Source organism: Myxine glutinosa, chromosome 1 (genome assembly GCF_964187855.1).
Source record: "Myxine glutinosa chromosome 1, kmMyxGlut1.1, whole genome shotgun sequence".
Taxonomy (NCBI): Eukaryota; Metazoa; Chordata; class Myxini; order Myxiniformes; family Myxinidae; genus Myxine; species Myxine glutinosa.
This window is the reverse complement of record NC_136261.1, coordinates 213,354,152-213,378,888: the sequence shown is the minus strand read 5'-3', so window position 1 is coordinate 213,378,888 and position 24,737 is coordinate 213,354,152. Positions and strand designations below refer to the sequence as shown.

The window sequence follows — 24,737 nt, the reverse complement described above, 5'->3', positions numbered from 1 at the left end:
AACATAAATCAATAGGAAAACAAATTAAAATTGTGCATACTTTCACTTAATTACACAACAGTTCATAAATGCATTATATATTTTGTAACGATGTGTGTGTATACATACACACAAAATGATTTGTATACAAAGTCTTTGTAGTTTTGAATTGATCAAGATCGTGTTTGTGTTTCCAGGTTGGATTGCAACCAGACTATGAATGCAACATGTACATGTACATATTCTTTGTCATTTTCATCATTTTTGGAGCTTTTTTTACACTCAACTTGTTCATTGGTGTGATCATTGACAACTTTAACCAGCAAAAGAAAAAGATAAGTTTTTATTTTATTTTTTACAATTTTTATAACATTCGTCCATAACTCAGAAACTGATGACATCATATATTTAACTTTATTACTAAAAATACTGTTACGTTTGTGGGGGTAGGGGATGAAACACCATAGTGGAGGCAGGATTGTATAAATTATCATAGACAGCGTGCGAGTAGGGAGCCAATTTCGATGTATATGTAGGAAAGCTGAGAGAATAATATCGAGGTCGTTTACGTCTTCACGTGGGGGTGTGGGGGGGGGGGGGTGGGGGGGAGGTGAACCGTGTGTTAACTAGGTAGGGTTAAGATTGTCAGAGCAAAGGTTCGAGCAGGAGAAAAGAAGAAGGCATCTCTGTCTCTCTCTTGTGTTGGCTTTGTGGCGGGTGGACGTTTTGGTCGGGCTCTCAGCTGTGGCTGGCTCATGTTGGTGGGTTTCGGATAAAACCCTGTGAGCTCCATGCACGTAAGAATTTGGGTTCCGTCCCGCGCGAGCCAACTAGTACTGCCAATTTTCGGCTTGCTCGCCTCGGAGTAAAGACCGACCGGCTGTCTGTTCAAGGATGATTTTCATCGGCCGCGGACTTGACAATACTGTATTTAACATTATTTGTCATCACTGTTCATATGAGAGAAAGCTGTAAAAAGGGATATAAAATGCAGTTTGTACTCGCTTAAATGGTTATAGTTTGGATTCAATCATTCTCTTGTTTCTTTTTATACTTTGGAGGAGAAGACATCTTCATGACAGAGGAACAAAAGAAGTTTCACAGCGCCATGAAGAAACTCGGCTCCAAAAAGCCACAAAAGCCAATTCCTCGACCTACGGTGAGAAATTTTACGTGTGACGGGCTCATGTTGGTGAGGTTTGTAAATTATGCATACCGATAGATCACACTGATGTAAATATGATAATTTAGTCAATAATTATTAGCCTTATATCATGTCTCATAGGCCCATTTGAATGGAGCTATTACTAAATGTGTATAATATATATATATATATATATATATATATATATATATATATATATATATATATATATATATATATATATACACACACACATCGAACAATCCTCCACAAGATGACCTCATCATGGCATTCTCCAGAAGCAGGCTCTGCAGGAGTAATGAATGTATTTCAATGATGCTATGTTGTCTATATTGTAGACTCATTAAAACAAAATCGTTAACACTACCTTTGTTGTCGAGGTAATGGATATGCCTCCGCCCATGTTAGATGTCAGCCCACTGTTACATTTGATCTAAATTAAAGGTCACATGAAAAATGAAAGGTCACGTGAGAGATAGCACAAGAGAGAAAAAGAGAGATAATTAGAAGAGAGACAACATCAGGTGCTTCAAACTCGAGTTATGATCTGCAAAATGATTTTCAAAGGGCACATGAACTTTGACCTGTTGAACCCCAAATTGAATCAGTTCATATTTCTATATTACAGTCCATACTTGTGCCAAGTTTGGTTAAATTCCTTCAGTGTTTCATAAGGTATTGCAGTAACAAGATTACTTTCAACTAAAGGGTACATTCCCTTTGCCATTTTTTTATTTTGAATCCAAAATTTAACCAGTCCATGCTTGTGCCGAGTTTGTTTAAAATTCCTTCAGTGATTCACAAGTTATCATGGTAATAATCATCATCAGACTAAAATATGCAATTTGGTGTTTGTCTGTCTGTCTGTCTGTCTGCCTGTCTGTCTGACGATTTTCACCATGGTACATTTGATCGTTACTTATCCAATCTCAACCGAACCTGACAAGGAGACTTAGGGTCACATGATTAGTACGGCAGATAGGTGAAATATTTGGGAGAATTGTGACTGATGATACAAGCATGGCATTTGGCACACAGTCAGAGTATGTCCTAAGAAAGATATTTGGCTATAGGGCCATCGCAGATTTGTTCTGTGACAACAATGGCGGCCATTTTTTTAAAAAGGACAAATCTATTAACATGGCATGTGTTCCTCCTTGAACACATGCCATGTTAAAGTGAATAAATAGGTTATTGTGGTGTTTTCATGGGAGCAACGACCTCTACCAGAAGTAAAAATATTATAAACCACAAACACATTTGATTGCTTTTTAAACAGTCGCTAATGCTGTTTAACACTAAACTGAAAGGGAGGAAACCCGGGTTATGTTCAGTAGCTATCTGGAGTTTTCCGAGCCTGCTGTTCCTCATCAACCGTTGTGAATGGAGTGCTTGCTCGAATGTTTCGGCCACTTGGTGAGCACTCCACAAAAAAAAAAAACTTGGTAAATGAACACCCCCCCCCCCCCCACCCCCCCGATATTCTTGAGGCCCGACCCCAGATCTACTGTAATCTATATACCCCAGATATTAATTACCCTTCCTGCCACTCCCGTAGGGAATGGGTGTACTAGTTAAAACAAATTGATAATGGACGGACGGATAGAGAGCCCGACAACATAATGCCTTCGGTTGTGGGGGCTTTAAAAAAACTCGTATTCATTTTTTTTGTCTGTATGTACCGATATGTGTTTCTGAAAATTGGGTTATTAATGTAACACATATGAGCCAAAATACATGTGTTGAGTCAATCATACACATATCACTTCACCTATTTGAATTTCTTTACTATGCCTTAAAATGCATTGCTTATTTGAATGTTGCAGCAAAATAATGTTTGTCTTACACAGAATGTCGTACAAGGTGCCATATACGATTTTGTATCAAGGCAAGCATTTGACATCGCCATTATGGTACTCATATGCCTGAACATGGTCACCATGATGGTGGAGACAGATGATCAGAGCGTAATGATGGATTATGTGCTGCACAAGGTCAACATCGTTTTCATTGCCATCTTCAGTGGAGAATGTTCCCTCAAGATTCTGGCTTTAAGGCATCATTACTTTACGCAGGGATGGAATATATTCGACTTTATTGTTGTTATTCTTTCCGTCGTTGGTAAGTATAGTTTACTTTTGTTTGACAACACAATGAAATAATACAACACTAGACATAATTTGACGTCACAACGTTGACCAATATGCCTTCGCCCACATTATTACATCATTATACTCGTACCAAGTTTGATTTAAATCCCTTCAGTTGTTCTAAATTATCACATTTTTACCTGACATGACCTCTGACCTTTGTTTCTGACCAAGTTTGGTCCAAATCCCATTACTGGTTCACAAGTTAGTATTTTTACGGTAACAGTATTTTTACCTAATGGGACCATTGACCTTTGGCCTTGTAATGTAATCACTTCATCTGTACATCATTCTACATACTTGTACCAAATTTGACTTTGATCCCTTCAGTCGTTCTTAAGTTATCGCGGTAACGAAAACCTATCACAGACAGACAGCCGGACAGAGAGTAACGCATCTGGCCACTTCATCAATGGAGGCGTAAATATTCATGTATTATCAATAATATTGTAGTTGTGTAACAGGTAAAAATGTTTATTGCAATAATTGTTTAATATGTCATTTCTACCACCTCCACATTGATAATTACTCGCCACAATGGGTATTTTTACACAACAGAAAGGATCCTTGAAAACATCAGTGGATGGTAACTGCATTTCCAAACAACTACATAATAATTTTTAATTTGGCCAGGAAATGAGCTCAGATCGCCTGTCTTTTTGGAAACTATTATAGTGTATTTAGCATCCACAAGCAATTGCAAGCAAATAGCACAACCCGTTTTATGTCGTTACGCAAGGGTGGCATGCTCCGAAACGTCACACTTCCAGTACCTATTACAACTTTTGATAAACCATCCAAGGGATATTTTCATGTGAGCTTCAAACAGAAATATGAAAGCTTCCTGAACTAGATGGTATTCATAGAATACTTACCCTGCGCAGTCAACTTGTTGCGAGCCAACTCTTCTGTTTCAGACCACGTGAGCGATGACATCATACATTTATATTCTCTAATATAATTGTTGCATTGATCACGCTCAATACATTTAAAACTGATCAGACTAAGCGTTGTCCTTGTCGAATTTTGACGTCATAATTATGGCACCAATGAGGTCATCGATAACAACACCTATTCCCCATATGGAGTTCTTTACAATGAGCCATGTTTCAATTTTTTCCATGCAGCAGTTTTGGAGATGGGCAACATTTTCCGGTTTTTCCAAGATGGCGCCTGTACCACATGACATATGACGTCATGATTATCGTTAAAATATTCCACAGGAGGAGGCGCCCCTTATGGTGAAAATTTCCTGCCATTCATTAACATTGCACATAATGTTTGTGTGCTTTGTTCATTACTATTTTGATTAGAATATAGAGATAATTGGAGTTTGATAGTACTAAAAAAAAATGGATGACATCATTTAATGCAAGATCTTTTTGAAAGATTTAATTTAATCGATGAGATCATGTAGTAATGTTCACTTTTTATCCATTATATTTCAGGGCTCGCGTTTGCTGGCATTATTGAGCAATATTTTGTATCTCCTACACTTTTTCGGGTGATTCGGTTGGCCAGGATCGGCAGAATTCTGCGTTTGATTCGTGGAGCCAAGGGCATCCGCACACTGCTATTTGCACTCATGATGTCCCTTCCTGCCCTGTTCAATATTGGCCTTCTCCTCTTCCTCGTCATGTTCATCTTCTCCATTTTTGGAATGTCCAATTTTGGCTATGTCAAAAAAGAGTCGGGCATTGACGATATGTACAACTTTGAGACATTGGGGAACAGTATGATATGCCTGTTTATGATCACAACCTCTGCTGGATGGGATGGCTTGCTGAACCCAATTCTCAACAGTGGTCCACCAGACTGCAACCCAGACTTTGAAAATCCTGGTACCAAAGTAGCTGGAGACTGCGGTAGCCCTGGTATGGGAATGCTGTTCTTCTCCACGTACATAATCATATCCTTCCTTGTAGTGGTGAACATGTATATTGCGATCATTTTGGAAAACTTTAGTGTCGCTACTGAGGAAAGTGCTGAGCCCCTGAGTGAGGACGATTTTGAGAGGTTTTACGAGGTCTGGGAGAAATTTGATCCAGATGCCACGCAGTTTATTACCTTGGTTGAGTTGTCCAGTTTTGCGGCATCGCTGGATGAACCTCTCAGGGTTCCCAAGCCAAATCGAATCAAACTCTCTCTCATGGATATGCCAATGGTTATTGGGGACAGAATCCACTGCCTCGATGTACTCTTTGCCTTCACTAAGCGAGTTCTGGGAGAAGATGCTGGCATGGATAGTCTCAAGCAGCAGATGGAGGAACGTTTCATGGCAGCCAACCCATCAAAAATCTCCTATGAGCCGATCACCACAACTCTGCGACACAGACATGAAGAACTATCTGCGAGGGTCATTCAGAGGGCTTACCGCAGGTACATTCTGCGACGTAATCTCAAAAACATATCAAATGGGCATCACGGAAGCACTACCACCACACAGAAAGAGGGCAACAAGCAGCTGCCAATGTCCAACGATTTTAATAATAGCCTCGCAGCCGAAACGAGCGAAGAAACCTCCCACACTCTTCCTCAGTTGGTGAATCAAGAAGAGTCGAAGAAAGAAGAGAAAGAAAACAAACAACCATCTCCTCATATGTGGGATGAAAGCAAGATCATTAAAGAATCCAGAGTGTAGATGTTTATTATTGCAAATTACACCCCCTTCTTAGTCTGCATACGTTGTTTAAGATGAAAGGATATCTTTCCAGTTCCCATTTCACCAAGCACTAAAAATTCTGCAATTTCATCCTGTTCCAAAAATCTGATATGAGATTTTTTTTAAAGACAAAGCAAAGAAATTTCTCTGTAAATAAAAGTGTAAATTTTAATGCAAATTGCTGTATTTAAGTCAAAAAAAGAACTAAACATATCAAGCAGGTGCTTCAATGTGCAGCTGTGCATTATGACAACACCATCGAAAACTCAGTTCCAAAATTCCACCACCACAATGAAAGGGTGAAAATACATTCTTCTATTGTTTGGCCTGTGGTTTCTGCCAGTCTCAAAAGAGCCAAAGCATCAATTTCAAAATGTCTACAATTTTTCTACAATTCAGTGTAAGTTTTAATAATTCTTATTTATTGCACTTTGAATATGTTGCACAGTGATTATTATTCATATGCTCCATTTATAAAAGGGTGATAAAAGTGCTTCTGCAGCATGCATGGAATGTATTTTTCTGGCAATGTACAAATTTGCAAAATTGTCCACATGCACGTGCACTTGCTTATCTGAAATGTTCACCTTGTCGTGTTCAAATTCTATTTTCTGTTGTGTAGTCTTTCCTTAAGGTGATCCTTCACCAGAGATGGAGAATGTATAATTTGCACACTTTATCTTCATTGCATTCAGTAGAAGACAGTTCAACGTTTTTTGTATTGTTTGCTTGAAGAATAGCAAAACCCTTAGTGAATAATACACGTGTACTTTAATGCATGGCAGCACTTGCTGTATACGACATGTTCTCAACTAACACCGTAGCATTTCTGTAATGGTTATTAAAGCAGTTAATAACTTAAATGGCATTCAAATGAAACTTGCAATTTGATGATTCAAGTTTATTTTATTATTTCCTGCCAACAACAAACGAACAAGAAAGTAGATAATCCACACTGAATATAATACATATCCATGTACAAAGCAGAAGCTCAATCTGTAAATGGCTTCCTTCATAAAAACTTCACCATCCCATGAGGGAGCAGTCGTGAAATCAAACTTTACTTTCAATCTGCATTGGAATCTTCACCTCTCATGGAAATTCATGGAAAGCAGCACCATGCTGTAAACAAGTGGCAGCGTCTCATTCGGACCTACGTGGGATTCAGGATTTCACCTTCAGGTCAACGTGAAGTTTTGCACAACCGGAATTTTTTTTTTTTTTAATGGAAATAAATAGCAAACCTTTCAGTGTCGTTGTCAGATTTAACCAGTTCTGGAGCCACAATCTACAAGCACTGCTGGTGAACACCATGGAATTGAGACCTCTGAGAAAACAAGCCTGGAGGAAGCAAAACAAAGAAATACAATAAAATGTTAAACACTCGACAAATTTTTAAAAAGTAGATAACGACGATCTTAATTTTGAACATAATACTACAATATTTTGGTGCAAGCAAAAGTAATTTTTATTTTTGGTTTATTCCTACATCTTATTGCAATACATCATAAATGACACTTTTTGTGTGATACATTTAAATTCCATTTCAAAATTGATGTATTGTACAGATTCAGAGATCGACCCATGGTCCTCACCTTCCTGAGCTCCAAATCAGTAAGGTTCTTTATGCCCAGTCGAGCCAAGAGGATGTCAAGCTGTCGGAGCTCCAAACTGTGCCGGGAAAGCCGGTGTCGCAGGAGCGGGGCAGGGAGGTGTGGAGTCAGTTGCATGACTCGACTGAGTGTTCGCTGTAAGACATGCCAGGTCATATTAAGATTATACATTTTACAAGTACATCTCTTACCCGCAACACCTATTGCCAATATATCACCATGTGATTTCCACCTCTCCAGATCATTCAAGGAGCATCTGGGTTGTATTTTGTTTCAAAGTGACAAGGAATTTTCAAATAGGAGTCCTGGAATGTTTGTGTTCCAGTCTTAATATTGCAATACTTCAGCCATGAAAGCATTAACATAACAATGGGAGCAAATACTGTGCAGCAGAGAAATATTCTGAAAATTTGAACTTGCAATAATTCCACTTTCAATTTTTCAAGAGAAAAAGTGCAGGTTAACCTTGAACTGCCATTTTACTATTCCATTAGTTACAAGGACAATTGAAGAAAATGGACAATATAACAGTGTATGGGATTTCAATATGTGACCACAACATTATGAGCTATGTGCTCAGATGGAAACAAGTAACAAACATAAAGCTAAACTATCAATTAGAAGCAAGTTTGTAGTTGCTCAATAGTAAAATCTTCGATATAGAAATTGATGAAATGATAGTAAAATACTGCAATAGGTTTAAACTAGACGTCACGACGTCGACCAATATGCCTTGCCCACATTATTACATCATTATAATACTTGTACAAAGTTTGCTTTAAATCCATTCTGCTGTTCTCAACTTATCCCATTTTTACCTGACATGAACTCTGAACTCTGACCGATTGACCCCCAAATTTAATCAGTTCATGTTTACATCATTATACATACCTGTACCAAGTTTTCATTTAAATCCCTTCAGCTGTTCCACAAGTTATCACATTTTTACCTGACATGACCTCTGACCTTTGACCTAAGAACCCCAAAATCTAATCAGTTGATCTTTACAGCATTATACATGTCTGTACCAAGTTTGAATTAGATCACGTCAGCCGTTCTCAAGGTATAGACTTATTACCGACTTTGACCTTTGACCTCTTGACTCCAAAATCGAATCAGTTCATCTTTACATCATTCTGCATAATTGTACTAAATTTGGTCAGAATCCCATCACTGGTTCACAAGTTATCGTGGTAACAGGATTTTTACCTAACATGACCTCTGACCTCATGACCCCAAAATCTAATCACCATCTTTACCTCATTATACATACTTGCACCAAGTTTGACTAAGATCCCTTCAGCCGTTCTCACGGACGGACAGCCGGACGGACAATTTGAAAACGTAATGCCTCCATGGACTTCGTCAACGGAGGCATAAAAAAGTATTCTTCAAAAATATGCTCCCAGTAACTCACATACATGAAAAGAGTGGGAGGAGGCTTATAGGGGCATTGGATCTGGGAAGGAAAGAGGAAAGGTATGGTCTGGAAAGCACTCTACCAAGGAGACTGGTAGACATCCTACCAGCTGTGTTGCAGGGGTCCTACAAAAATACAGAGGAGGCTGAGTAAAGCATGGAAAGATTTCCAGCAACTCTCTCACACTGGGATGGTGTCCATCAAGCACCTGTAAGCCATATCAATACATAGGTGACAAACACAACACAGGTGCAACAATGATTTTTTTTTTAAACAGTCCTTTTCTTTTGGTTTTATGGTAAGATCATACTTTTTTGCAGACTCTGGAAACAGCATGTGGTTTTTCATCTTTCCAAGGTTCAACCGTTTGTCGTAGAAGATTTTCATAATATTCGGCTCTTATCTGATGGTACTCCTTAAGGAAATCCCTTTCTTGTTCTTGTGTCCAAAAGTGTGGGGTGAGGAATTGTCTTGGATAAAAGTACCTGGAGAAAATGTAAAACTTTGATTATACCATGAGATGGGTGGATTTACTATTAAATTAAATTCCACATTGAAATATGTTCAGAATTGGAATTCCCTCTTCCCCCTCCATATTTAATATTCTGATTTAGGTTGCCCCAAATGGCTTACATCAGCATGATGACAGCGTAGTTTGCAAACGGTGGAACTGAAATCATCATCAATGGAACAGCTTTCTTTAGATCCCTGTGAAACTGCAGAACAGTGCAAATCATGGCAATGATCGAAACTCTTCAAAATTCATCTTGTGAAAATGTCCATAATACCTGTCTCATTTTCTCCATTTCTCTGTAGGACATCTGCATTACGTCACCGTTTTTTTCTCGAAGCCGCGTCTTTGTTTCGTGCATTGTTTTGGCATCCAGTATGAATGCTCGTACACCTTTGTCATGGGAAGGTTGTGTTAAATGTTTTATTATTGTACCATAATTTTTTGATGACAAATCATCTGATAAAGTTGTTTGTGAGATGTATGTAACTGACATTACACAAAATGCACTCACCTTTTAAGAATGAAGAGTAGATCTTGTAAAAGTTGGGAAACCTACGTTTCAGAAATGCTTCATACTTCGAATTTGCACTCTTAAAGGCATTGAGCATGGATGCACGCATGCTGTCGCTGCTACTTGTGCTGTACAAAGATGTTCCTCCTCTTCCCACAGAGAGCCTTCAATGGGCAAGTAAAACAGATACACTCAGGCAGATAAAGTCAGGAAAACCAAAGCTGTACTTCCATCAACATATGAACTTGTGAACCAACTTAACTTAAATATGCCAGGCACCTGATGTTTCTCAAAGCACTGTGTATAGTATATATAAACTATATATAGCATGCACATCCTAAGTACTATAAAAAGTTCAATATACCACGATAAACACAGCGGGTTAAGTCGAGATATATATATTAAAAAAAAAAAATATATATATATATATATATATATATATATATATATATATTTGTTTGTCATATACAGTGCATTCAGAAAGTATTCAGACCCCTTCACTTTTTTCACATTTTGTGATGTTGCAGCCTTATGCTGAAATCGTTTAAATTCATTTTTTGCCTCATCAATCTGCACTCAATACCCCAAAATGACAGAGAAAAAAGGGATTTTAGAAAGTTTTGCAAATTTATTAAAAAGAAAAACTGAAATATCACATTTACATAAGTATCCATACCCTTTGCTATGACACTTGAAATTTAGGTCAGGTGCCTTCCATTTCTCTTGATCATCTTTGAGACGTTTCTACACCTTGATTGGAGTTCACCTGTGGTAAATTCAATTGATTGGACATAATTTGGAAAGGCACACACCTGTCTATATAAGGTCTCAAAGCTGACAATGCATATTAGAGCAAAAACCAAGCCATGAGGTCGAAGGAACTGCCTGCAGAGCTCAGAGACAGGATTGTGTCGAGGCACAGGTCTGGGGAAGCCTACAAAAAAATTTCTCCTGCATTGAAGGTTCCCAATAGCACAGTGGCCTCCATAATTCTTCAATGGAAGAAGTTTGGAACAACCTGGACTCTTCCGAGAGCCGGCCGCCCGGCCAAACTGAGCAATCGGGGGAGAAGGGCCTTGGTAAGAGAGGTGACCAAGACCCCGATGGCCACTCTGGCTGGGCTCCAGAGATCCTATGTGGAGATGGGAGAAACTTCCAGAAGGACAACCATCACTGCAACACTCCACCGATCTGGGCTTTATGGCAGAGTGGCCAGACGGAAGCCTCTCCTCAGTGAAAGACACATGAAAGCCTACATAATCTTGTTTCTCAGTCTGAGAGTACTTTCGGTGCTTTTTTGCAAACTCCAAGCGGGAGTTTGCAAAAGCGGCTGCAAACGTGACGATGCATCTTTAAGCTTTGCAACAATATTGCAGAAATAGAATTGAGTGGGAGTAAATGTTTCATGATATTTATATATGTCAAATGAATACAAAATATATAACAACAATTTATAATTTATATTCAAAATGAAGGTGTGCAAGAAACATTGAAAAAGTGTTGAAATGTCATGACAATTATACATGCATTGTAAGAATTTGACATTCGGCTTCCCCACAATGTTAATTCTGGGTACTTTCATACACATATACAGATGCTTTAGAACTGAAATAAGTGTCTCTTTTTGAGATGAATACATTAAGCTGATCTGTTGCCTTGTTTTTTTTAAACAATTCTTCACTATAGAAATAGTGTCATACAAGGTTTAATGGGTAATGGTCAGGAAAATAGCTGGATCATGATACACGTACATGTAATTTCAAGGTATCCTTCTGTGTCTATGTATTTTCATATACATATAATCATGATCTGAGCAAAAGTAAGAAATCAATTCATCTCTTCATCTATCTATAATTCCAGTAATCTCTGTCTGTCTGTCTGTACGTCTGTACGTTTGTTTGTTTGTCTGTGACCGCTGTTTCTCGACAACTACCGGTCCGATATACTTTAAACTTGCCAGGTATATTGCTGGGGACCCGAGGATGTGCCTTTTCAAGGTTTCATATTAATCGGACAATTACTTACCGAGCTATGTCCAAAAAACGATTCAACCAATCAGAGAGCAGCGAGCTATCGCGTGTGCCGAACGTGGCGGACACACTCTGCCTCGGATGGCACATTTGAGAGCGTATTCATTTATTTCACGTTTGCAAACTATGTTGCCGCTATGTTGGCGTTAAACTATGTTTTAAAACTAATAAAAACCATTTCATCTAAATAGAGGGGGGGGGGGGGATTGTCACTGTACTCGCAAGCCGTTCGCCGTTCGCTTTGGCGTTGCGAATGGACCAACACATTTCATGGACCAAACCATTTCATGTAAAGCGTTCGCCGTTCGCTTTGGCGTTGCGAATGAACCAAAACATTTCATGGACCAAACCATTTCATGTAAATAGAGGGGGGGATATAATTTTAGATATAGATATAGTACGGGCATGCCCTAGTATATACAAAATCATGATTTGAAAACACAATAGGAATAACTTCACCTCTGGCCTGTCTTACATTTGTGAAGATGTGATCAATCATGGATCCACTTGAATGTGTTCTCTTTGTGACGATCTGTTTCGTCCTGAATGTTTCATTCATGAAAGTCAGATAATCAACTTGTTTGGTCGTGTAATCGTCACTACTGTCCTTCCATAAATTAATGTTGAAGTCTCCAAGAATGATCAAATCTCCATCGGCTTGAAACACTGGCAGTAGCTTATCTGTCAGGTCCTTTTGCAGTTTTTGGAAATTACAAGTTGGACTGCTGTACAGTACTGCAACATCAGTCAGTGATTCTTGTCCTCTTACAGACACCTTCAAGAATTCAAAGTCTTTGTCAGTGTACTTCACTACATCTGATGCATCAATATCTGTTTTGACATACATCACTAATCCTCTATGGGGTCTTGTATCACCAACAGCAGTTCCATCTGCATCTCAGTCTGAGTAAGGAACCCAACCAACATTTCACCTTTTTGTTCATTCAAGATACTTCTGTTTGTTTTTACAACATTTGGTAATTCTTCAAAACTCAACAGTACATGTCTGAACGCACCTCGTCTTAATAGCATATCAACTTGAGACTGGTATATTCTGTCACCCTCTCTCAATACGGTATTCAGAAAATCTTCTGAAAAATCATAGTTTTCAAACACATGTGCCAACATACCGAGACTCATGCAAGTGCATTGTCGATCACGAGAATCTGAACTAAATTCTGAACTTCAAGCTTGACTGAAAGATGCAAACAAAATATTGTGACTGTCAGTACATTCAGATATGATTCCATTCGCCTCATGAGATTGAAGTGTATTTGTCTTCTCATTCTCTGTTTTTGATAAACCTGTCTTGACTTTACTTGCATATGTTTCATTGCCAGACCTTGTCACCATTCCGGTGAAATTTGTTTTCGTATTAAGTTCGTTCTGATCCCTGATCACCATTCCGGCGAAATCATTTTCCCTGATCACCATTCCGGTGAAATCATTTTTCCTGATCACCATTGCGGCGAAATTTGAATCGTGCTTCACCATTGCGGTGACATTTGAATCGTTCTTCACCATTGCGGTTACATATGAATCGTTCTTCACCATTGCAGTGACATATGAATCGTTCTTCACCATTGCGGTGACATATGAATCATTCTTCACCATTGCGGTGACATATGAATCGTTCTTCACCATTGCGGTGACATATGAATCATTCTTCACCATTGCGGTGACATTGATATCCCTCTGATCTACGAATGCAGTTGAAGCAGTGATCCCACTGTTCAGCTGATTCCATGATGCAGTAGCGATACCACAAGATCCCACAATAATGCTCTGATCTCCAAATGGTGCAGCACGAGAGCCAGCGCTTTCACTATGCTCTTGCTGATTTGTCAATCCAGAGCCAATATCATGCACTCTCAACCCACTCATTCCACGTGCAGCAGCAGCACGTCTCTGACTAGCACTCTTCTTCTTCAGCTTTGGCATCCTGAAATTAAAAAGATTTTTGTCAATTTCTATATATATACATTTCACTTCCGTAAATGTTGTGTTCACTTCTTTCTCAGTTTCAGCATCCTAAATTCTTGTGCTTTTCTTAAGAGATGAAAAAATATGCCGGCCTATGGCGGCCATTTTGTGACAGATCGGGTTGACATGCGATAGCAACCTACCTTGTGTGGTAAGAGTCTCACACACCAAGTTTGATCAAATTCCATAAATATTTGTGGACGTTGAAGTCTTAACGTCGTTTCGGAGCTGAAAACAATATGGCGGCCTATGGCGGCCATTTTGTGACGGATCGGGTTGGAATGCAATAGCAACCTACCTTGTGTGGTAAGGGTTAAAGATTCTAAGTTTGATCAAAATCTGTTAATATTTGTGGACGCTACAATGTTAACGTCGTTTTCATGACCAAAAACAAAATGGTCGCCCAAGTCCGCCATTTTTCAACGGATCGGGCTGAAATGTAATATCAACCTGGTCCTTGGGGTAAGGATGCTGCATGTCAAGTTTGATCAGAATCGGTTGATATTTGTGGACGCTGGAGTGTTAACGTCGAAACGTTGTTCCCCCCTCTGGGCTGGTGCTCCTGTCTCACACCTAGCTCGGCTTCACGCTGTTGAAACCAAAGCTTTCAGAATCATTGGAATCTCCTGCGATGAAGTTAACTCCGAGGGCCTTTCACTCACTCACCGCAGGCAGGTTGGTGGTCTTTCTGTCTTCTACCGACTCCTCTCTGGCCTTGCTCCCCCAGCTCTCTCTGTGCTCTGTTCCCCCAATATTCCTTCAGGTCGCACAAGATCTGCCAGCAACCCTCTTATGGTTAAACTGCCAAAATCTAGACTCTCTGCTCACCTTCACTCCTTCATTCCTCTTTTCTCCCACCTCTGGAACAAACTCCCCCACTCCCTTCAATCCCACTCCTCCCTCCACGTCTTTAAAACAACTGTTCACCACCATCTCTTATCTTCCCCCATCCAAAACCTTTATCTTTTCTACCCCCGCTAATTCATCCCAGATACTTTTTTTTTTTTTTTTTGAAATTCCAACTTCTTTCCTGGAAGTCCTTGCAGTGTTCATACGTTTTATACCTCTCCCACCTTCCCCAAAGCCCTCCCCCTCCCACATTTCTCCCGTTGTCCCTGCTCTCAAATGTTGTGTTTGTGTCCTTCCCCCTCTCTCCCCATCTTGTCTGCCGCTCCCCTTATTTTTTGTGTTTCGGTTTGACTTTTTGTGTGATTAATGTTAGCTCTTTCACGAGCCTCGATCTTGTATACAAAAAAAAGAAGAAAAAAAAGTTAACGGACAACAGACGACGACGACGGATGCCGGAGGGTTCAGTATGTGATGAACTCAACTGGACAGTAGTCCAGTTGAGTTAGAAAACACAAAACCATCATGTGCAGTTTAAAATTTTTATTTTACAAACACACAACTTTCAAATGACGATGATGGTGATGATGATGATTAATTAAAATCCCAAGAATTCCTCGAACTTTGAGGGCGACCCAAATGATAGTGCAGCAAAATCGTGCACTAAAGGAGACCCAGGAGAGGTAAGAGAAGGTGAGGACGCTGAGAGGGTGGCAGGAGAGGGTGTTGATGGTCTTGAAGTGGAGGGAGCAGGGCTGATGAAATGGGTAATGGGGAGCTGCCCAACAGATTGTCCAACATTTTGATGTTGCTCTTTGTACGGGAGCAGTACATCATCCAAGCCCCTTTTGAACTTGAGGTACCTCTCCACGACTGGGTCAGCATCTTGCAACCTGTCAGCAATCGCCAGCATGTCCTGCAGCAACTCACCCAGGAACTGGACTGTGAGGTTGGACCTCGGGGCACCTCTTCGGCTCTTCCTCATCACTGCCCGCCTCCTCCTCAGAAACCTTTGCAATGGCGTCCAACTCCTCCTCGATGAGCGGGTTTGGGGAACGGTTCAGCATTATGGTTTTCAGCATTAAGTCCCTCGTCTGTGTGTTGTCCTCGATCCATATTCTGAGAGTCTTCTCTATCATTTCCATGTGGACATTCCGGACATGGGTGACCACCTTCATATTTGATCCAGTGCTCGCTGAAGCTTTCTCACGAATGGCCTTCTCCTTATTCCGTATGTAGCAAACGGTGGATTCGTTGACGCTGTAATGCCTGCCCACAGAGGCCACACTCTCTCCTCTCGAAAGCTGGTCGAGCAGCTCCACTTTCTGGCTCAGGCACATCACTTTCTTCTGTCTCTTGGGAGTCAACGCATCTCCGGCACTGGTCTTGTGTTTAGGAGCCATAATTGAACGATGAGCAGAGCAAGTCAAAACCACAGGTCGAAGCAACGAGACGAGAACAATGATGGAGATGGAGGACACAATCTGTATTTACATGTACGATTGCGAGCATTGTGGGAATCTGCGGGAGCCCATTGTTTGTGGGGGATGTTATCGGATGATGCCGTTATTCGTTATATCTGCTTATTTCAATAATAGATTCAAAGAAGCATTTGCATTCTATAATTCGCAGAGGATGACTGGTTTTCGTCGCTGATGGAACATCTCCCGAAGCGTTTTCATTGTGTAACATCTCTGATGATGCTTTACCGTAAATTGCAAACTGTAATTGATTTAATGAAGCGTTTGCATTCTATAATTCGCGGAGGATGACTTGTTTACACATCTGGCGGAACATCCCGCGAAGTTCTCTTATAATGTGGCTCAAATCCGTGGCTGCAAAAGCCATGAAAACGCAAATCACACAGCAATGAATGTACTGTACTGTACTGTATAAGCAGGTCATGCTCACTGCTAGTATAAGATGTTTTTTTGCATACGTCCACCTGCTTTTTACAATGAACTGCATCTACGATGAACCATGTCTGGCTGGTAAAAGATGGGTTTTATAAATGTGTCAAGATAGCGCCTCGTGAAATTTTTTTTCCGCCCTTGAAAGCACATGAATTTGCGGGACATTTTCCCGCGAATAGAGAAACATGTCGCATTTTCTCAACCGTGAATACGCGGATTCCGCGAATAGCGGAACCGCGATTAGCCGGGTCCGGCTGTATATATAATCGGAAGAAATTAAATAAGTAGCGGACGTAGCTTCAAGACGGTCGATCTTTTTTTTCGACAAGCTTTCGACCAAACAGGTCTTCTCAGTCCACAATAACAGCAGGCATGCATATAAGACAGGCATATATGATGTTGATATATGAATAAAATACATACAAAAAGAAGAGATATGGTAAACGCTTACGGTACTCACCTTCCTCGAGTTCAACGAAAGTGAGCTCATGTTAGTTACAGTTTACGTTTACTTTGTACACGGGTACATATATAAACACAAACAAGCACATATTCATATACTGTTTATATTTATATAAATACACTGCCTTCATTTGTTAACGACACACACACACACACACACACACACACACACACACACACACACACACACACACACACACACATATATATATATATATATATATATATATATATATATATATATATGTAAAACGATGTTTATGAAAAAATGAAGTGTTGTTATAAATATATATTTAAAGAATTAAATTAAAGAATATTGCATGTCCATCTGAATCTCAATTGAGATGAAAAATGAGGTGGAATTTGGGGGGGGAAAAGGATATTTTATAACATGTAGTTGCTGCTGTCACCATCGCTGTGGTTGTTGATGTTTGTGTACTCCTTTCCGTGTACTATTGCAATGGTGGACCGGGTGGACATAGCCAAGTTTCCCACCTAGACAGTCAGAAATCTAGCTGTCCTTGGGACTGTACATCATCTGCCGGGAAAGGCCAAAATATCTTCAGTTTCTGACGTAACAGTAACTCCAATGACCCTGCTGGCTGCGACGCATCTGTCTGTTCGATAGGATGGGGGCTGATTGAGACCCTCGATGAACCACCGCATATGTACCTTCTTAATGAGGGGTTTTTACACCAATAACCATTCCCAATCCTGGATCAAGTATGAAACCAACACTTCAATCGTGAAAAATAATTTTGCATGTACAATAACCTCTGGGGCACACAAATAATCCCATCGGCTTATCCGGGATCTTATGGCCTACACGCTTCCAAACACAAACAAGAAAGAGCAATCAAAGACTGCAGACCCTCGCCAGGACGTGTTTTCAGTGTTTTTTTTTAAGGCTTTTGTGTTAAAACAAATACAGCAGCCGAACCACGTGATCGATAACGTCATCGTTATTTTTTTTTTCTCCACCAATTTATCCCGAGATGATGCTCAATAAATTTCATCTTGATCAGATGAAGTTTTGTACTTGTCGAATTATGACGTCATAATGGAGGCACCTATGACATCATCATTAACATATGTCATTCCACATGGAGAGTTCTTTACAACGAGCCATGTCTCAATTTTTTTCTGTGCAGTGCTTTTGGAGATATAGAGGTGCCCAGTTTTTCGTTTTTCCAAGATGGTGGCCGAACCACGTGACCTATGACGTCATAATTATAATTAAAAAATTATACAGGTGGAGGTGCACCTATGGTGAAAATTTCCTGTCAATCAGACCAACGGTTGCAGAGAAAATCACATTTATTCTGTGCGGACAAACAAACAAATGGACTCAAATGCAATGCCCTCTTCTCTGGGAAGGGTAGTAAGAGACAGCCAGGGGAGGACAAGACCGAAAATAAACCTATGTGGTGGTTGTGGTTATGATGGGGGTGGTGGGTTTGGTTGCGATGGGAGTAGTGGGTTTGGCTGCAAAGGGATGTGCCGCCTCCTGGTCCTAACTCCCGTTGAGCTTTTGTCAGGTCGTGCTGCATGCTCTCAGGTGCCATTTCAGGAACACGGGGGAAAAATGGCCTCTAAAGGTGGTTCTTTGGTTCTTTGGAGCAGGTCATACCTCCATGCCTCACTCTGGGCCAGATTCACCCTCGCTGTGCTGATGCTTCCTTTCACCCATCAGCTCATCCGGGATCATGACTGAGCCTGGTTCTCTACGCAAGCCTTGAACTCATAACGCGAACCTTTCCGCTCACTGCGCATGATTGTGCCCTGACTTTTATAAACGCCAGCGAGCTGATGTGTCCTTGAGCCGCTTCTCACTCCTTCCTCGTTGGTGGGCGGGGTGACGTTTGTCGTGTCCCTTCATACGCTCAAGGGGCTGTACATCTGCACTGGTCTGTGCTCCAAAGGGCAAGAAGGATAAAACACATAGAGACAGATTCCAAAAGGGTATGATTTGGAGAATTAAGGTATAGGAGTGGTCAGAGCTTCGACACATAAATAATGGTGGGGGGACACGTGGCTTGTCATTTCACACATAAACCAATACTTATGCTATGCATTTACTAATAACATATCTAATCTATCTTACTCCCTTAGCCCCCATGGCTCTTCAACGTGTAAATTCAACAACAAGGTGCAAAAATGTGTCCAGTTTTGGCTGGGCCATGTATAGACTGTCCGTGGATTTTAATAAAATTTTCACAATAGGAGCGGCTCCTCATGTAGAATATTTTAGTGATTATGACGTCATAGGTCACGTGGTACAGGCGCCATCTTGGAAAAACGTTACACCTCTACGTCTCACAAACCACTCAATGGAAAAAATTGAAGCATGGCTCATTGTCAAGTACTCACCATGATGAATAAGATATGTTGATGATGATGTCAACGGTGCCTTAATTATGATGTCATAATTCGACGAGTACAACACTTGATCTGATCAGTATGGGAAAAAAAAAATCCTCCACAACTGTTAGTCCGATTGGCACGAAATTTTCAGAATATGAGCGGCTCCTCCTGTGGAATTTTTAAAAATGACAATTATGACGTCATATGTCACGTGGTACAGGCGCCATCTTGGAAAAATCGAAAAAAGGTTGCACCTCGATATCTCCGAAACCGCTCAATGGAAAAAAACTGAAACATGGCTCATTGTCAAGTACTCCGCTTGGGGAATAAGATATGTTAATGATGATGTCATCAGTACTTTAATTACAACGTCATAATTCGACAAGTACAACACTTGATTCGATCAGTATAAATTTTTTCTCTGCAATTCTTGGTCCGATTGACACTAAATTTTCACCGTAGGAGGGCCTCCTCCTGTAGAATATTTCAATTATTATTATGACGTCATAGGTCACGTGGTGCAGGTGCCATCTTGGAAAAACTTCGCACCTCTGTATCTCTGAAACCACTCCATGGAAAAAATTGAAACATGGCTCATAGTCAATTACTTCATATGGGGAATAGGTGTTGTTAACGATGACGTCATTGGTGCCATAATTATGATGTCATAATTCGACAGGGACAATGCTTAGTCTGATCAGTTTGAAATTTATTGAGCGTGATCTATGCAACAATTATTTAAAGAATAAAATTTATGATGTAATCGCTCACGTGGTCTGGCTGCCATATTGGATCAAAGGAAAAAAATGTTCAAAAACAGAAGAGTTGGCTCACACCAAGTTGACTGCATTCTATGAATATGTAAGTATTCTATGAATACCATCCAGTTTGTTTTCTGTTATGAAAGTAATTTTAAAATCATAACTAACTTCGGATTGGACATGAAATCTACGACAACAAGAGGGAGAATTGCTTTGCAATACATGCCCCCTACCAAGTTTCAGTTCAATATGTTAAAGGGTAAAGGGGAACAAAGGCGCTGCATGACGTCATTGCGGGGCACCGAAAGGGGCCTGGCAATGGCGTGTGCTGAAAGGGAGTACTCAGTTTTCACTCCTGTTTCTTGTTTGTTTGTTTGTTTGTCAGGGCGATATCTCAGCCATCCTTCGAGCTAGGAAGCTGAAATTTCGGCACAATAGTGAGCAAGAACTCTCGCCTTAGGCGCCCCGGCAATGCTGTACTTGAGGATGTTATTTATTTATTTGCCATGGGGGCGGTGTACTTTGTATCTGTACTTGTTTGTTTGTTTTTGTTTGTTTGTCTGGGCGATATCTCAGCCATCCTCTGAGCTAGAAAGCTGAAATTTGGGCACAATAGTGAGCACGTGCTTTGGCAAAAATTGTATTTTTTATTATTTGATTCATCAATTAATTGATTGATTATTCAATTATTATCGATTTATTAAGTACTTATTTATTTTCTTTCTCATCTGGGCAATATGTCAGGGACCTTTTGAGCTAGGAAGCTGATATTTGGACACGACAGTGACAAAGTGATTTGGCTATCAAGGATATTTTTGATTTATTGATTAATTAATTAATTGATTATTTATTGATGAATCAATTAATCCATTATTTATTCCTGATGAATTATTTATTTAATTTATTTTCAAAATGTTACAGCTTCATATGAAACACTGGTGGTTTAGGTATGTTATTAGCCAATTTATTAAGAAATTAACTATTTTACAATTATTATTTATTTATTTTAATTACACAATTAATCACTCAATTATTTTACACCTCTCCCTCCCAATACTGTATGTGCTGCATGGATGTATCGCTGGTCGCCGACCGTTGATGCCGCGCACTGGAGGATATGTTATTTATTTATTTGGCATAGGGGCGGTGTACTTTGAATGTATCTGTAATTGTTTTACATTTCTTTGACCCCCCAGATACTAAGCAGCCATCCGTGATTGGCGGGCCAACACAGATACTCCCACCTGGAGTGTGAGGGTGTCTGCTAGTGCAAAGAATTGTGTGATGGCGGCAGGGTGTTGGGGTAGTGGGGTTCTCAACAGTTATATTGATGTATTTTGTGGTGTTTGTAATGTTTAAATGGACGTGCACATCTCGAGAAGAAAAATTCAACAGTAATTTGTAAACAAAACATTTTGTTGTCATCGGACATCATTTCATAGAACACTGAAATAGTCTTATGAACACTGAAATAGTCTTATGAACACTGAAATAGTCTTATGAACACTGAAATTGACCACAAACTTATTATACAAAAGGTTAAGTAGGTGTGTCACAATAAAGGATATGGTACCTTACAGCACATTTTATTGTGGAAGACTAAATATACCATCTTAAATAACTAGTAAATACACACAGACCACACCATACCACCCCAACAACCATGCACCTCCAGACGCACACACACACAGAACACCCGCCCTGCACAAACATACACCAACATCCTTGTACGCACACACGCCAACATCCCTGCACCTGCACACCCACCACACCCCTGCACCTGCACAACCACGACACCCCTGCCCCTGCACACCCACAACACCCCTGCACACCCACAACACCCCTGCACACCCACAACACCCCTGCACACACACACACCAACACCCCTGCACACACACCAACACCCTTGCACACACAACACACCCCTGCACCTGCACACCCACAACACCCCTGCGCACGCACACACACACACACACACACACACACACACACACACACACACACACACACACACACACACACACACACACCAACATCGTTGCACACACGCCTCTGCATCTGCACACACACAACACACCTCTGCACCTGCACACACACACACACACAACACGCCTCTGCACCTGCACACACACACACAACACACCTCTGCACCTGCACACACACACAACACACCTCTGCACCTGCACACACACACAACACACCTCTGCACCTGCACACACACAAACACACCTCTGCACCTGCACACACACACACACACAACACACCTCTGCACCTGCACACACACACACAACACACCCCTGCACGTGCACGAACACACACACACATACACCTACACACACACACACACACACACACACACACACACACACACACACACACACACACACACACACACACACACACACACACACACACACACCAACATCGTTGCACACACGCCTCTGCACCTGCACACACACACAACACACCTCTGCACCTGCACACACACACACACAACACACCTCTGCACCTGCACACACACACACAACACACCTCTGCACCTGCGCACACACACACACAACACACCCCTGCACGTGCACGAACACACATACACCTACAGAGACACACACACACATACACCTACAGAGACACACACTACAACAACACCCCTGCACATCCCTACACACACCAACGCATACAAGACACACACTCTCGTTAACGCACTTTCAGGTATACTGCACAAATAGACGATGAAAGTGTATTTTAAACAAAACTGAATCAGGTGTGATCATTTGTTTGTGTTAATAAGCACCTGCACGGTAGACAAGACGACACGGAGAAGGTGCTGTCGTAACGGCAGGGACCCAGCAGGTAACAAAAAGCTCTGTGTGAGGTCATTCTGGCCGAACAAGTCTTTCACCCAACGATAGTTTATCGATCCAATGCACAAATTGCCTTTCCGGCGGCAAACAGCACAACCTGCACGCACAGACGAAATCACTTCCGGTATAGTCTATGTTATATCGATCCCAGGTCATTGAATTGTCTATTTTTTCATTAATACATTTTAAAATGTATTCATTTGTCTGCAGCTAAAACACTATAAAGATTTAATTACTGGTACAATATCATTGTGTGACAAACATTCTGACAGTTATCGCTTTGTCCCACATGTAACCCGGGTTAGTGTAGGTGTTTGTGCGCATGCGCGCGATATGACGTAAGCGAGAGAGGCACAGACCGTGAGCCTGTAGTTGCACATCGGTTCCTGTGAGGAATATACAGCATCAGGCACATATTAAGAACAAGATATATCTGCCGATAAAGTAAATAGTACAGTACTGTCGATAAAAACTAAATTTGGTACATTTATTTACAAGCAGTGTCTGACAACAAAAACAACCAAGCATTTTACACAGATTTGGGTGGAACTCAATGGATGTCATTCAAAATCCTAACAAAATAAGGAATTGTGCTATTCTTAATTCTTACACCTGCTTGTTTTACAGAACATGTGGAATGTTTTAAGTGGATTTCAGAGAGCATAATGTGTCTCATCTCAACTCATCATCTATACTATGATGGAGCATCTATGCGTATACATATATGGTATATATACTATACTGCATGCATGCATATATATATACACATATACATATATATATACAATATATATATATATTGTTACGGGACCGCGGATAAGATGTTGTTTGCCGAGCGAAGGCTCCGCGGCCCTAACACTAACAGTTACCCCGACTAACCCGATTCCTGGACGTTGGCCGAAATCGCGCCACAGATATTCAATTTGGAAACCTCTAAAGCGACCGAATGTAAAGAAGAAGAAGAAGACGTACGGAGGAATAACAGGTTTTATTAATTATTTACACAAGCCAAGGAAAAGAGAGCAGTTGGTTATAGACAGAAAATGGAAGGAGCAGACACACAGTGAAATCATTAGCTTACCTATACAAGCTTAATTAATAAACCCCAGGACAACGTGAAAGACAGACGGACGATCACACTTACACGGGGAAATGCAGGCAGGAAGGAATGGCTTGGAGATGGGTGGCTTTTAGAGGCAAGGAAGGCTCAGCGGGTACTGGGCACGGTCGGGCCAGAAGGCACCGCCGTCAAGAAGCCGAGCTTTGGTCCCAAACTGCGCGGGCGAAGTTCCTTTCTCCGTACTGCTGCCTCGTGCACTCCTTGCGTTGCCCCGGTCCGCTTTTCCTGCAGCGCGGCACGTCTCACGGCGGCTCGGTCACACCTGCTCGTCTCCAGCGCATCTCCTGGACCCATCTCTGTAAAAGCTCATCTGCTCTGGGAGCGTCCCGCGGCGGGTTATATAGGCCCCGCCCTTCACCCTTTGCGAACCTCCCCCAAGCGTT

At 40.9% G+C, this 24,737-nt stretch overlaps 2 protein-coding genes across 4 annotated transcripts in view; one reads left to right on the top strand and one right to left on the bottom strand.

Moving 5' to 3' along the window:
• Positions 1-7,206, top strand: part of LOC137416790 (sodium channel protein type 4 subunit alpha-like) — a 170,623-nt gene extending 163,417 nt beyond the window's left edge. Inside the window, exons 23-26 of the mRNA XM_078783297.1 lie at positions 177-314; positions 1,034-1,138; positions 2,995-3,265; positions 4,743-7,206. Of these exons, the coding sequence (XP_078639423.1) occupies positions 177-314; positions 1,034-1,138; positions 2,995-3,265; positions 4,743-5,935 (1,707 nt within the window). The 3' untranslated portion in view covers positions 5,936-7,206. The remainder of the gene's footprint in view (positions 1-176; positions 315-1,033; positions 1,139-2,994; positions 3,266-4,742) is intronic.
• On the bottom strand, positions 5,926-23,620 carry LETMD1 (LETM1 domain containing 1). Of its 3 annotated transcripts, XM_078783306.1 has the most exons (11): positions 23,594-23,620; positions 23,165-23,331; positions 10,015-10,178; positions 9,778-9,893; positions 9,623-9,705; positions 9,300-9,474; positions 9,096-9,197; positions 7,552-7,704; positions 7,201-7,297; positions 7,046-7,109; positions 5,926-6,703 (listed from the first exon to the last, which is right to left on the bottom strand). In XM_078783306.1, the coding sequence occupies exons 2-11, from the start codon at positions 23,248-23,250 to the stop codon at positions 6,586-6,588; spliced, it is 1,158 nt and encodes a 385-aa protein (XP_078639432.1). In that variant the 5' UTR covers positions 23,251-23,331; positions 23,594-23,620; the 3' UTR covers positions 5,926-6,585. The 3 variants fall into 3 exon arrangements, with proteins under 3 accessions (XP_078639432.1, XP_067958519.2, XP_067958520.1); XM_068102418.2 differs by lacking the exon at positions 23,594-23,620 and having other exon boundaries at positions 23,165-23,365; XM_068102419.2 differs by lacking the exons at positions 5,926-6,703; positions 23,594-23,620 and having other exon boundaries at positions 6,843-7,132; positions 23,165-23,364.
• Positions 23,621-24,737: the final 1,117 nt, after the last annotated feature.

Bases quoted from the DNA above. Each gene is read 5' to 3' on its own strand.
- LETMD1 (XM_078783306.1), bottom strand. From the start codon at position 23,250: ATGACCTCACACAGAGCTTTTTGTTACCTGCTGGGTCCCTGCCGTTAC. The intron at 9,706-9,777 runs GTATTATGGACA...ACTGTTCTGCAG, and splicing joins AAATGGAGAAAATGAGACAG to TTTCACAGGGATCTAAAGAA. The intron at 9,198-9,299 runs GTATGATCTTAC...TATGGCTTACAG, and splicing joins TTTCCAGAGTCTGCAAAAAA to GTGCTTGATGGACACCATCC.